Source organism: Planococcus citri, chromosome 1, assembly GCF_950023065.1.
Source record: "Planococcus citri chromosome 1, ihPlaCitr1.1, whole genome shotgun sequence".
Lineage (NCBI taxonomy): Eukaryota > Metazoa > Arthropoda > Insecta > Hemiptera > Pseudococcidae > Planococcus > Planococcus citri.
The window spans coordinates 71023098-71037396 of NC_088677.1; the positions used below are offsets into that span (position 1 = coordinate 71023098).

The following is a 14299-nucleotide window of genomic DNA, read 5'->3' on the forward strand; positions in this document are numbered from 1 at the left end:
ACAATACACAGACTCGAACCAATAGAAAGACGTTATCTGTGCACGCAGCCAATCAGATATTGTATATCACACTCCCTCCTGGATTGTGACCCGAATACAATCAAAATGTGCATCCTGGTGGCTGGTACTTACTTATTTAGAATTCGGAAAAACGTTTGAAACCATCATTGTTTGGATCCACCTTCCCTTTTTTTTGGTCACCTGAAATGAAACGCTTACCAGAACCCAGGGGCGGATGGGGCACTTAAAAGTTACCGGGATTTGGCGCCGGTGCGACGCTAGTTTTTTGAGGGCGATGATTGGAGGGGGGGGGGGGTAACAAAGGAATAAAATCATGTGTACTTTTTTTTGAATTGTTTTACCTTGAATATTTTAGCCAATGTGGTCATTTTGAGGGGGCTATAAAAATTACAAATTGATCAACTTTTGAGGGGGAAAAAACGCAAAAAGTTGGTGATTTTTTTAAAAATGGAACAATTTGACAAAGTTGAAATTAGTAGGTATATGTATTAGATTTGTTTACTGAATTAAATTAAAATTTGTATTCTGAATTTAGTCAACCTAAGCATGTATTCGTAAAAGGATAAACAAAATTTTGAAAAATTTAGAGTTTTATAACTAAAAAATAATGTACTTGCACCTACACAAAATTGAGCCAAATACCTAAGTTGAATAACATAGGTATGAAATGGTGAACATGTTGCCCGAGCGGAGCGAGGGCGACAATTTTAGAAAATTCAAACTTAAAAGGTGTGAAAAAATGTTATTTTTGTTGCTAAACGTGCAAATTCTGGAGCATGACAAACAAATTGGCCCAAGCTAAGCGAGGGCGATGGCTTATGAAAATTTTTATTTTGAGATGCCTAAAAACGAGGTTTTTTAAATGCAAGGAGTTCATTTTTTGGTTTTTAAATTTTAAAATTAGAAATGATTTTTTTTTTAGGAAGTTACGTAATTTTGAAAAAAAAAGAAAACAAGCTCGAGCGAGGGCGAAAGCTCTTGCAAATTTGTACTTCGAGGAGAGGCATAAAAACGATGTTTTTTGATGTGAGGATAAAAATTTATTTTTCTGCTTTACAACTTGAGTTTTTTTCAGAAATTTTTCATCTATGATTTCGAAAAAGAAAATAAAACAAGCCCGAGCGAAGCGAGGGCGAAAGCTTTTGAAAATTTGTGTTTCAAGAAGTAAAAAATAATGTTTTTCTTTCATATCAGAGCTACAATTTCGGCGCTGCTGCGGCGCCGAATTCGAGCCAAAATTAGCGTAAAAATTAGCGCCGAAATCCAATTTTTACCGGGATTTTTCCCGGTTCCCCCTGTTGCCCATCCGCCCCTGCCAGAACCAATTAAAATCGTTTGAAAATTTCAAATTTGAATCAGAAAAATCCCAAAAGGACCACCAAATAAAAACGATTTCAAAAATTTTATAGCCAAGTGGTACAGATTGAGTTTGTGAGGAGTATAATAATAATTACCACAAGAACAAGAACAGAATTCCAATAAAAAGAACCATGAAATTACTTTACAGGAATCTCGTTTCTTTTTGGTTTCCAATTACTACTAAAATTTCTTTTGTTACCAAAGTGAAATAAGAATTCGAATTTTGTAGGCAAAATCAGAAATATGAGCGAAATATATGGAAAATTTTCAATTTTTGAAGCTACATTTTGAAGTTGAACCATTTTAAACCAGCTTTTCGATTTGTGAAACCATCAGCAGAACAGTGAAATAGAGAGAGCAACCACGACTAGTTAATTGAATTTAAAAAAAAGTAAAAACCTGGAAATCGTCTAAAACAGTCAAATATTTAAAAGTGTTCAATCGAATTTTTTTAAATCTTTCGAACGATTATGCTGAAAATGTATATTTCTCAGCTTCAAGAGACATCAGATTATTTAGGAAGATTTCCATAAAATAAAAATCTTTCGAAGTAAAATTTACACCATCTCAAGCAAAAATAATGTTGTTCTACTTGAACTTTTCCAAAAGTCTCTATAAGGTCCCAACGTTTGCATAAACATGAAAAAATATCCTGTTTTCCGCAGAACATTTGGAAACAATGATTTCCAATTTTTGCAAAATTAGTTATTTTGAAAAGATCAACATTTTTTCAAAAAATAAAAAAAAAATGATAATACATACTTGATAATAAAATTTAAAAAATGTAATGAAGAATTTCCAATTTCTGACAGATTTTGCCCTAGCCTCGCTCGGGCCACGTTCATATTTTAAAAATACCTACCAAAATACATGTTATAATTTCCTGAAAATTGCAAATGCTAAATGCAATGGAAACAATAAAGTTTTTGCATCATCGAGAGTTCAAGATTCAAGAATGATGTTGTTACTTGAGAAAGTTACCTTACGAATTATCATTTAATTTTTCATTTTCTTCGCCCAAAGTTAGAGGGTACAAAACTAACTTCTCACATAGAAAATAATGTTGTTTTACCTTCGAAAAATTCTCAACTTTCAACTTTTAGAAACTTTTGCGCTAGCTTCGCTCGGGCCTATATTCCTACTTTTGACGTTTAGATTTCTTAACACTGAAAATGATTTTATGTAGGTACCTCACAAATTATGACGAAATCTAAAATGTTTTCTTTTCTTTTTAAATTTGATTTTCAGACACCGAAAAGCTAAAAAAAAAAAAATAAGGAAAAATGTCATGGAAAAATTGCGAATTTTTGATTTTTGATTTCTGAACCAAACCTGGTAATAAAACAATTCGAATTTATTGTCAGGTATAAAGCCATCGATTAGGAACATTGAAAATTATTCAACATTTTTATTTGCAACTTGTCCTTCACAATTATTTGTTCGAGCCATATCTGCCTAATTATTATGAAAACTACTGGTGGGTAAAAGGGCGTATGAGGTAAAAAGAATGGGGAAGGAAACGTGACGAAAAAAGTAAAGAAAAAAAGTTGAAAAAGTTTTCGCCTACCCACACCCATCAACATCACTTCGTCACGCATCCTGGGTGAGGGAGTTGATGAACTTCGACTACCGTTTGATTTCTTACAAGTAAATGTGGATAAATATGTATGGGAAGAATTTTGAACTTATTACTGCCCTTAAAAAGGAACCAGAAGACAGTATGCATACTATAAAAAATGAATGTTCGGATTCGGACATTCTCCAACATACAGTAAATAAAATGTAAACTTGGATTATTCTACTGTGAACAATTTAAATGATTTGATTCAACTGTGTGTTACACAGAAGAAAGTCACCTACTAATTTACTGCAATATTTATTATGACAAAAATTTGAAACATAAGAATCGTACCACTTGACTAATAATACTTAATCTTCGTTAGAATTTGATAACAAAATACTCAGATACGTGTTAACAAAATGAACAACATTAAAAACTATAAAAATAAAGGCTAACACAAGAAGAAAATTAAACAGCATAACATTTGATTATTTTGCATTGATTTTAAAGAAACTTTTTCAAATAACATTATTTTAAAAATTAATAAGACAATAAAATGAAATGATGGTACATTATGTACAGCCTCGTTTGTAATGTGTATGTGTTTCCTGCGAACAAAATTCGTATTTAGATAGGCAATTCTTGTAATGTAAACCTACCCCACCAGTCGGACATCAAACACAATCCTACTTACCATTTTGAGACAAATTTACAATGCTTTTACCAAAGTTTTTTTCATCGAACTACTAAATATCTATTCGCAACATCCATGGAAGGAACTGAACTGGTCGACTTATAATTAGAGCGGCGAAGAAACGAAAGGTTTCTGTAATATTCCGAAGTACATAATACGATTACATTTTGCATTGCAACGAGAAAAATTCAATTTTTTTTTTAAACTTACTCCATATAATTCATTATTCCACCAGTCGACCGCTTGCCACCAGTTGTTTTTGAGATAAGGATCACTGTATGCATTTAATACACTGATAGGATCTCTTCTGATGATGTGTTTTACTACGAAATATAATCTGGAACAAACCATCGCGATCTAGTGACAACCTTACAGGCGATGCGATTTTCCACTCTCATCGAACATCTCAACTCTCATCAACATCCACCTGCAAATTATCAACATCTTGTTGAGTGACACTCGACACGGTAGCCAGAGGAGGCGCCATCGTATTGTAATCTTGCAGGGTACGGAATAAGTCGGCGATCTGTCTAATTACGATGGCGAATGCGCGAGTCAAGCAGGCAGCAGTCGTTGACATCGTCACCGGTGGCTCAACAGTAGCGGCGACCGTGGTCGTGGTTCCGGTGCTGGAGCCTCCGGTACCTGTTCGGGGCAACGATGACGGAACAATGAATACTAACGAATTGCCGCCGGACGTGAAACGAAAACCTGAAACAAGAGGGTCACGAGTGAATATTTTTTCCAACGTAGTTTCGTGGTTAGCGCTAATACCATCACTACCGGGTCTTTATCGAAGAGTGATATTTACTAACCTCCGGATGATCTGGAAATATTGTCACGGCTTCGAACGACCCATTGCATCGATTGCGGAGCTAAATTCGTCCGGTGACTGCTGTAACCAAAGGAAATCGTTCTAAAAGTAAAGCGTTTTCATTAATTCGGCTTAAACTTGACAAAAAAGACGATTCTATTCAATTCGATACGATTTTTTTCAGATTTTTGCCACACCTCCCTTCATCCAAGCCATTTCACGTCCAAAACCGTTCAACTTAGGTTTTCTTCAATCCAGCGAATCAATCGGTAAACATTCTTTTAGCTATTTACTATCAAGCTCAAGATCTTTTTACTTCTTTCAACCATCGTTTGTTGTTTAATCAATTAAAATATTATCCGAAACTACTTTTTGAGTAATCCTGGTCAGTCCCATTACAGAAAATACCACTTTTTGACTTCATATCACCAGGTACTTCAAAGATGAGTGGTAGAATGGAGATTTATTAATCTCTATGATGTTTTGTAACATCATTTCAGAAGAAAAAAAAAAAAACAAAAAAAGGCTTCAGGTAAAACAATTTTTAGAATTTGAAAAATTGTGTAATTTTGAAGAACCGAAGCGACAAATTAAACTGTCAAATCTACGATGTCAACAATTTTTTGTTGCCATCTCGATGATTGACAATATTTGAGCAGTTGTTTAATTCGTTCCAACAAAATAGGTTCAAAACAAAACTGAAATAGACTTATCAATTAGTCTAAATATTTTTGAAACCCGACAAATGAAAAAAAAATACGATGAAAAATAGTAATATTAAACCAACCAACCCTTCCGTTCGACTACCTCAACGATTACCACATCGAATATCATAAATCGCCTGCGTAAATAAAAAATCCACACTTACGGTCTTATTTCTAGTTGCTCGTCGTTCATAATAACTTCTTCCGCTTCTAGATCGTCTGTTTCGGCCGTTTCTGAATCTTCATCTTCTTGCTGAGTCGATTCGCCAGATCCGTCGTCTGAAAAAGCACGAAAAAAATTACTTCAACGTCGATCACTCGCAAAAATCTCCTTTAATCTCGACTGAAATTCATCCTTACAATCAGAGCCAACAGTGGCTCCAGTTTGTACACTCCTTTGACCTCCGTCTTGATTACTCTGATCAGAGTCAGATTCGGATTCGACGATCAAATATCCAGCGTTGGATTCGGCTTCGGCAGCACTTCTGGCCGCTTCTATCATACCTACAACTGTCGTCGATACTCGTTTTCAAACACATTTCTCTTTCTCTTCGTAAATACTCTGTTCTAAAACACTCACCGGAATTACGAGCATCCATTAAGTTCTCCGCTTCGCCTCCGTTCCTTACATCCAGAGCGAAGCCGCTGGCGGCATCTTGTTCTTCGTTATCACTTCCTTCGACATCGTTTGTAAGCGCTACTAAATCTGGAAAGATAAATAAGTCAAAATGTACCATAGGCGATTCACACGAAATAAAGTGACTATCTAGAAAGCGAGGGTATTTCAGAGGAGACATTTACTTTCAACGATATCGTCTTCAACTTCCGAATCGGGCAATCTGTTCTGCGAGTTACGTATCACTTCTCCTGATTCGCCTAGTTCCCGCCTTCGCCGCCGGCTTGTTCTTGTTGTACGAGAAGGGGATTCGCGTTGACGAGACGACGACGCCAAAGACATAGGTTCGACGCAGAATAAGTCTTCGCATCCCTAGAAAAAAACACAATTCATCAGTTGTTATTACTTCAAAAGTATTGGTCGGGTCAAAAATACCGCTTTTTTGGCTACTAACCGAGACCACATCCATTGTATTGTTAGAAAGGGAGAAATTAGCCGTTGGTCTAGCAAATCCGAGACGAACGGGAGCGATTAAACTATCTGCAGCTTCGCAAAGCTCTTCAATTCAGAGTTTAATTAGCGATTGGAATATGCGTTTGGCTTTCGTGACCGAGGCGATCGTCATTACTCTGCGAAATACAGGAAAATCGTAAATAATCGTCAACTATACTCGAAAATATTCCACCATTTTCAACCTACCCTCTTCGTTTTCCGGTCTGCGGAGTCATAATGCTGAATATGACAAAAATACGAGTAACAGAACGAACAAATCGTCTAGCGACTATGGTGGCTTCTTCGCTACGTCCTCAAGTAGTTGTATCTTGAATTTCTCTAATCAAAGTCGTAAGTAACGTATCCAACATCTGTTTGGGAGAAACGAAAAACAAATTATTTCGCGTGTTTGAAAAAATCTGCCACAAAGTACTCACTTCTGAGCTGCATTTCACCAGCAAACAATGAGTAAATTTATCCAAAAGAGCCGTGCCCGTTTGACTTTTCAAGTAAGCTTGATCTTCGTATGATGTATTCGTATTCATCGGGATAACTTTTTCGTCTTCTTCTTTGACACCTTTGAAAAAAAAGAAAAAAAAACACACACACGTTCGAATCATCGAATCAATACTAATTTTCTCACATTCCCACTCCTCGTTCTCTAATCTCATTCTTACCTGACATAATCATACTCTTGACGGCTTGCCAATCGTTCAGCAACCTTTCCAATGCCCTTCTGGCGAATCTGGGCGGTTCCAAGTCATGATCCGGCATATGTGGTTCGGATGCTGCGCCAATTTCCGAAGATGGCGTTTTCTTGTTGGCTGATCTAGGTCTGGTAGTTCTGTATTGACGCTGTTCGACCGATTGACGGCCGACTGTTTGCACCAAGAACAGCAGGATGCTTTGAGTAATTCGTATCTGGCCTGTTGATTGCCCTGGATTAACGCCTTGCACTTACACTTCTCCCAACAATCGCAGTAGGCCGTTGGCGAGGTCTGCTTCACTTTGCAATCGTGACCACGATGGCATACTTTGGCACATTCCGTACAACAGCACAACAATTCGGTCAAACCGCAAGTTCGACATTCGAAAACATCCTGGGGAAAAAAGACAATAATGAGAAAAAATGTTGGTGAATCTAAATTGACATATTTTGCAATCGAGGACTAACCTGATTAATATGTTCGGCTCCGGTCCACGTAAAACTGCACGTATCGTTGCAACAGATCACGTATAACGGTGAATTATCCGGATTCGAGCCTTCGAAACGTTTCCCATCGTTTCTTCACACATTCCGGCGGACTAACGCATTTCTTGTTCGATGCAGCTGAAACGATACTCCCTTTATTAATACCTTCTGTCGTAGACGAATAGCGAGCACCACCAGTACCGCCACCGGGCTGCTGAGTGGCGTACGGATACAACCATTCGACATCGCCGCCACTTTTTTTCGAACTGGTGAACGACGTCGACGTAGTCGATTGACCGGGGACGTTAGAGTGAATAGGAGTTATCACCGGAGCTGAGGGCGCCGTCGATAGGCCGGCAGACGGAGTCGACCCGAGGGTTTCCTTGGAAAACCACGCGCTCATGACGTTCTTGAGTTTTTGTTCGGCCGTCGTATTCTGAGTCATGGCAGCTGCCACTTCTGTGATAGCCGGAGCTACGGCGAATCCAGTCACCGGAGACGTTGTTCCGCTAAACGATACAGCAGCAGCAGTAGCAGCCGCTGCGGTAGAAGGTGTTTCCAAGTTATCGAAATACGGTACGTTGGTAGTAGTTGAAGCTGAGCCGGCACTTCCACTCGCTACAGCAGCAGTAGGAGTACTGCTGGCACCAGCGGCCGATGTTGAGGTAGCCGCAGTGGCAGCTGCAGGGGTGGTCAAAACAGAAGCAGTGGGAGCTGTTGTGGTGCTGCTGGAAGGTCCCGTCGAACATTCTTGGTTCGCGACGCGTTTAATCGTATCGAATAAGATTAGGGCTGCTTGATAGGCTCGTCAATTCACCGCCAACATGAACGGTGTTTGGCCTTTGGCGTCTCTGCGAAAATTGAAAAATGATAACAGATATTAACTACGCCCAAATCAAAAACGAACTAATCTTTTCGACAGATACTCACTTTCCAGTTAATAATTCTTTAATGTGAGGTTGCAACACGGTACTTTCGCATAAAAGCTTCAATATCAGCAAAGCGTTATTCCTTCGTTCGGTCGGATCTGTAATGTAGGGTCCTCCGGTGCTCGGATTCAACGCAGCAGGGCCCTGACGTGGTGGACAAATTAGGCATCGATTTGGCGGAAGACGCAGTACCTGGCATCGGTATCAAACCGATGCTATCTTCGTCCCCGGAAGCCGAATGGAATGCTTCGTTAGGCCATCCGTAATTATGAGCCAATGGTTCTTCGGTGTGGCTGGTTTCCATGTGGGTAGTAGTCTGATCGAAATCCATTTCGCGGACGGCTGCGTTCACAATAACAAATAGATTAGTATGATTCGTAAAAATTTTTGGACTAAGTATGTCATTCAGTGGATCCGAATCAGGGTAATGAACTCAACTCACCGGCTTCGTGATCTTTATTCGAAACAGGAGCACACATCGATACGCAGGCATGCAAAAGATTACGATTACCGTCACATCTTTCTCTCAATATCGCCGTAATTAAATCATTATCTGCGCACAAAAAAGCAAGAAATTTATGATAATCGTTAACAATGTTGTACTACGAATGGCAAAGTTATCTCTCAACTCACTTGACTCGTTTGATATAGGATGCGTTTGCTACGACTTTTCCGAACGTAACAATGTCAATAACATTGACCTCGTTATTCAATTATCAAAAAACAAAAAAAATCCATGTCCACGAACCTGAAAATGATTGCACTGACTTCATCCATCACAGCATCTGATTACCGTGGAAACAACAACATAAAATTTATTCCATTCGGAATACTGGTATTTCATAGCAGGTCCCGGATACTCGGTCAAAGTAACCATCCAAAAATTAACTTGGCACATTCAACTGTGAACAATAAAAGTCAATTAAGTAACTACTGTGTTTCGGCGGTATCAACCCTGCAATACATTTGAAACAGATTTAAGTAATGAGACAGACGTCAACCGTCATCAGATATCCGTTCATAGAGCAACTGCAATGCAATTTAAGAGTGAAACAAATAATTGAAAATCAAGTTTTAGAAAATCACCTTTCGATTCACGAATGGCAAGCACATATCTTCGAGAAGAAAATTCTAATGAAATCTTCGAACTGCTATTAAACTAACACTTTAACTCACTAGAATTATCTAAGTAAGTATTTTCTAAGTAACGGGATACATTCTTCGCTTGTACCTGAATTTATAAAAATAATCATTTATAACGAGACAAAGTCTTCGACAAAAGCATTAAGAGATGAATTTTTACCAGTCAGTATAATTCGCGTGATACCTCGAGTTTCGTAAACATCATCGGACAATATACATACATACTCAATAAGATCTAAAGATAGATACATTCTGGAAACCAGTGGAAAGCCGTTGGTTAACGTTCTAGTTTTGTCAAAAACAATATAGCCTGCGCATACAAGCCGAAAATTGAAAATTATCAAGTTGAAAAAAAAAATGAGAACAAAGAGGAGCATCGAAAGTTCAATTCTTAACATACTTACTTTGTGCGCTATTTCCAACGGTTAGGCACCATACCATTAATTGCTCCGACACTGATACCGACAAAGACAGCTATAGGAGTAGCCAAAGCTAGCGGAAAAGGACACGCTATCGCCAGAACATTCAAAGCACACCGGAATAAGAACTGGAATATCATTTTGTCTCCACTCATGACCGAATTTTCTTCGCGCTACAGATTGAGTAAATATGTATTATACGATAATTGGAATAGTTGGACAAAATTTTATTTGAAATTATATTTCAACCCACCCGACAATTTTAACGACGAATTGTTGTATAGGTGCTTTGGAATTGGAAGTACGAGTTTCTTCCACCAAACGTACAATTCGTGCGAGGGTGGTTGATTCGGCCAGATGAGTGGCCGCTATTAACAACATACAGTTTTGATTAATCGAGCAAACTATGACTAGACAACCTGTAGAATTATAATTCACGTTGATTAACAAGTTTTTGTTCAGATTTTCTTCTCAACTGGTATCAATTCTCCGGCAATAAGTAAGTGATTCGTCGCAGCTCGAAGTATCGTAAGTGATTTTCCCATCGACTGATTCTTTTCCAACACGCGATACCTGTAAGCAAACCATACTTCTTGAGCAATTGAGTCCCATTTTCATTAAGAAATATTCGAGAATGAGCCTGGAACTCATTTTCAAAATATCACCACGTTATACTAACTCTACCTTGATTTGTTTTTCGCTCAAAATCTCAGAATCCGAACCAACCGTGAACAGCAAAGCATCTGTTGCTTTCAATGATAACAATGTAGAAAACGCTTGGGGTGTTTTCCCTTTGGCAATATTCTCTAACCAGCGATCCAGCGAAATGAATGAAAACAATATTGCAGGCGCATCACAGAAAGTTTTGGGATTAAAGCTGAACTGGAAAACGATAGCCAATTCCTGCACAATGTATAGGAGTAAACATACAATATTGTGATGGTTAGACTGATGGGTACGTCCATATCTGAGGATCGATGTCTGGCAAGCCAACATTGGACGTGAAAATGTCATCCAGCAATAAACTGAGAAAAAAAGGTTGCAATTTAACGGAAAATGTATCGTATTTTGAATTAGCTGTAAAATTCAAACTCACTTGGACCGAAGTAGATAACAAAAAAGTAAGGGAATTTTCAGTCGACATTCCTGACACAATACGTACATTTCTTCAAGCAATATGTATGTATTTGAAAATCATACCTCCCATTGAATACAACATCAATATCATACACGGTCCTTCAAATACCAACGATACTAGGAACGAATTTCATCATTTCATTAACCGAAATCGTTACTTTAGGCTTGGCGGCTAAAATACTATGGACACCTGTAACGATCGATAATTCGGTCAGTAAATGGATTTAATACAAACAAATTGAAATAAGTATACAGAATGAATATCAGAAAATATATCTATCTACCGTTTAGTCTTTGGTAATTGCTGACACACGAGACAAGATGCACCAGGATGCTTTTAATATAGAGTAACATCATTTTATCTTCGTCTTCTTTCAATTTCAAGGAGCACATTTGCTTTGGAATATTGATTAAATAAAATTCTAACACCAACACTCTTCTCTTTAATTGATTCATTTCATTTCAATATTACACAAACACAGGAATATTATATCAGACCGCCATTACTAATTAATTAGCTGTGATAACTGATAAGAAAGAAAAACATGCAAAATCAGTTTACGCAACCAGGTTTTTACAACGCTACTGCTCTTTGCTCTATAGTGTGAATTTTCGTGTGGATGAGGATGAGGATGAGGATAACTTCAGCTCCGTAGTTTTTACAGTCTCTCGAAAGACGAATACCATCTAGTGGTGTTGATATATCGATATCTTAAACGATATATCGATATGAGATCCAATATCGACATATCGATATGAAAAATCAATATCGACGATATATCGTATCGTCAAAAATTGAGGAAAAAATGCACGAAAACAGCCAAAAATATGAGTAAAAATTGAAATTAGAAAGAAATTTTTAAAATTTTTTCAAAAAAAAATTTTCTCACTTTTTTAAAAATCTATAAAAAAACTTTTTGTCGTACCAAATTTTTTGCAGTTGTTAATTCGCAATTAAACTTAAATGACTGAGTATACAAATGGGAAAAATAGGTACTTTCAAGGCAATATTGAAGATATCGATATATCGACGATATATCGATATCTGTTGGAAAAATATCGTGATATATCGATATAAAATTTTTCTAAATATCAACATCACTAATACCATCAGTATACCAGTATACTAGTGGTGTTGATATATCGATATCTTAAACGATATATCGATATGAGATCCAATATCGACATATCGATATGAAAAATCAATATCGACGATATATCGTATCGTCAAAAATTGAGGAAAAAATGCACGAAAACAGCCAAAAATATGAGTAAAAATTGAAATTAGAAAGAAATTTTAAAAAATTTTTCATTTTTTATTTTTTCAAAAAAAAATTTTCTCACTTTTTTAAAAATCTATAAAATAATTTTTTGTCGTACCAAATTTTTTGCAGTTGTTAGTTCGCAATTAAACTAGAATGACTGAGTATACAAATGGGAAAAATAGGTACTTTTAAGCAGTGATGGCAGCGTTCGCAAAAATTTGAACGGCGTTCGCGTTCGCGTTCATTTGAAATGAACGGCGTTCGCGTTCACGTTCATTTAAAAAGAACGCGTTCGCGAACGGCGTTCGCGAACGCGATCGTGAACGTATGTCGTTCGCGAACGAGAACGCAAATGCATGATTTTGGAGACAATGATTAATGAATTGCAGCAAGTAACAGTTACATCCTAGGCCTATTCTAAACGCAATTTTTGCATTTTTATTGAAAAATAACTAAAAAAGGGTAAAAATTCTATACTTTACCACTTTTTTTCAATGAAAATGGCTCAAAATGCAAAATTTGCCTGAAAAATGTTTCAAACTTTGAAATTTGCGTTCAATCAAAACGAACGCCGTTCGCGTTCGCGTTCTTTTGAAAAGAACGCGTTCACGTTCGCGTTCTTTCAAAAAAGAACGCGTTCCGTTCGCGTTCGCGTTCACGTTCGCGAACTTGGCGTTCACGAACGCGAACGCTGCCATCACTGCTTTTAAGGCAATATTGAAGATATCGATATATCGTCGATATATCGATATCTGTTGGAAAAATATCGTGATATATCGATATGAAATTTTTCTAAATATCAACATCACTACAGTATACCAGTGAATGGTTCTGCCACTTTCTGAGGATACTTCACGCAGTGTGTGCGCAGAACAAATACGTAATCCAAGTCCGAACTCGACTAAATTAATCGAAAATCTGTTCGAACGGTTGCCTATACTCAAGGCTATAAGGAGTAATAACACTCGGACTCGCATCGTAGGTATTATGGTTGGTCTGACTCTGACAACTCTGACTAACTCTGACATGAGCCTGATTCCTGATTCTAGAAATTGAAATTTGAAGAGGCAAAAAATAAGATGTACGCATTTTGGAAAAACCCATTTTTGACCGTGGTACTGGACAAACAAAAAAAATTCTCTCACTAAATAGCCTATTTTTAAAAGTGAAGAAAATTGGCAAAGTTTCTATCAATTATAAAATAAAATACAAAATAAACTACTGCTTCAAGCCTACCAGCTCTTTCAATTATTCAAAGTTGGACAATCGTAACACGAAATAACATTTTTTGCTCGTCTTGAAAAGTTACTCAAGAGTCAAGAGTCAAGAATTCACTTTCAAAATTTACAAAAATTCAACTTGAAAAACTTACAACAAAAAAATTATTAGATAAGTATTGTATTGTTTGTATTGCATTGCATTGTATTGTATTGTATTGTATTCTATTGTATTCTATTGTATTGTATTGTATTGTATTGTATTGTATTGTATTGTATTGTATTGTATTGTATTGTATTGTATTGTATTGTATTGTATTGTATATTTGTATTGTATTGTATTCGCAAAATATGGTTGCCCGTTCTAAAATCTATAGGTACACATCTGTCCATTCAATTTCCAGATGATTAGGGCTGATTAGAGACTCATGTCAGAAAAGCTGAATATCAGCTGCAAATTGAAAGTTGCTTTTCCATATTGTATAACATTAACACGTAGGTTGGTGAAGTTTCGATCTGATCGGCGACTGCTATCATTGGCCCAAGGATGAGGCCCCGAACAATTTTTTTCAGGTTATTCCAGGTGTCGGGGCTTGGGCTTTCAATCAACATTTTTTAATTTAATAGGTCTTGGACTTGGATTGGGGCCGGGAAATTTTGGGTTTGGGTTTCAGGGCTCAGTGTTCAGGGCTTTTCGGGGCTTTTCAGGGCTTGAAATTGCAAAATTTTCAAGTAG

General features: G+C 37.1%; 2 protein-coding genes across 7 annotated transcripts; both read right to left on the reverse strand.

The window, feature by feature from the left end:
* Positions 1–3240: 3240 nt before the first annotated feature.
* On the reverse strand, positions 3241–7359 carry LOC135846374 (E3 ubiquitin-protein ligase hyd-like). 4 transcript variants are annotated; one of them, XM_065365637.1, is made up of 13 exons: positions 6939–7359; positions 6699–6838; positions 6469–6632; positions 6224–6398; positions 5955–6141; positions 5734–5859; positions 5514–5663; positions 5318–5432; positions 4451–4527; positions 4063–4346; positions 3846–3972; positions 3636–3767; positions 3241–3549 (listed from the first exon to the last, which is right to left on the reverse strand). In XM_065365637.1, exons 4-11 carry the CDS (start codon positions 6236–6238, stop codon positions 3907–3909), a joined length of 1020 nt encoding a protein of 339 aa, XP_065221709.1. In that variant the 5' UTR covers positions 6239–6398; positions 6469–6632; positions 6699–6838; positions 6939–7359; the 3' UTR covers positions 3241–3549; positions 3636–3767; positions 3846–3906. The 4 variants fall into 4 exon arrangements, with proteins under 4 accessions (XP_065221709.1, XP_065221627.1, XP_065221550.1 ...); XM_065365555.1 differs by having other exon boundaries at positions 4451–4530; XM_065365478.1 differs by having other exon boundaries at positions 4451–4551.
* A 76-nt stretch (positions 7360–7435) lies between these two features.
* Positions 7436–11680, reverse strand: LOC135846860 (uncharacterized). 3 transcript variants are annotated; one of them, XR_010559048.1, is made up of 12 exons: positions 11366–11677; positions 11041–11271; positions 10629–10969; positions 10198–10517; positions 9930–10117; positions 9686–9835; positions 9469–9613; positions 9016–9284; positions 8825–8935; positions 8384–8724; positions 7782–8304; positions 7436–7591 (listed from the first exon to the last, which is right to left on the reverse strand). XR_010559048.1 is itself a non-coding variant. In XM_065366239.1 (11 exons), the coding sequence occupies exons 8-10, from the start codon at positions 9153–9155 to the stop codon at positions 8459–8461; spliced, it is 402 nt and encodes a 133-aa protein (XP_065222311.1). In that variant the 5' UTR covers positions 9156–9284; positions 9469–9613; positions 9686–9835; positions 9930–10117; positions 10198–10517; positions 10629–10969; positions 11041–11271; positions 11366–11667; the 3' UTR covers positions 7763–8304; positions 8384–8458. The 3 variants fall into 3 exon arrangements, 1 of the variants encoding a protein (XP_065222311.1); XR_010559055.1 differs by lacking the exon at positions 7436–7591 and having other exon boundaries at positions 7763–8304; positions 10624–10969; positions 11366–11680; XM_065366239.1 differs by lacking the exon at positions 7436–7591 and having other exon boundaries at positions 7763–8304; positions 9131–9284; positions 11366–11667.
* Between the last annotated feature and the right edge of the window lie 2619 nt (positions 11681–14299).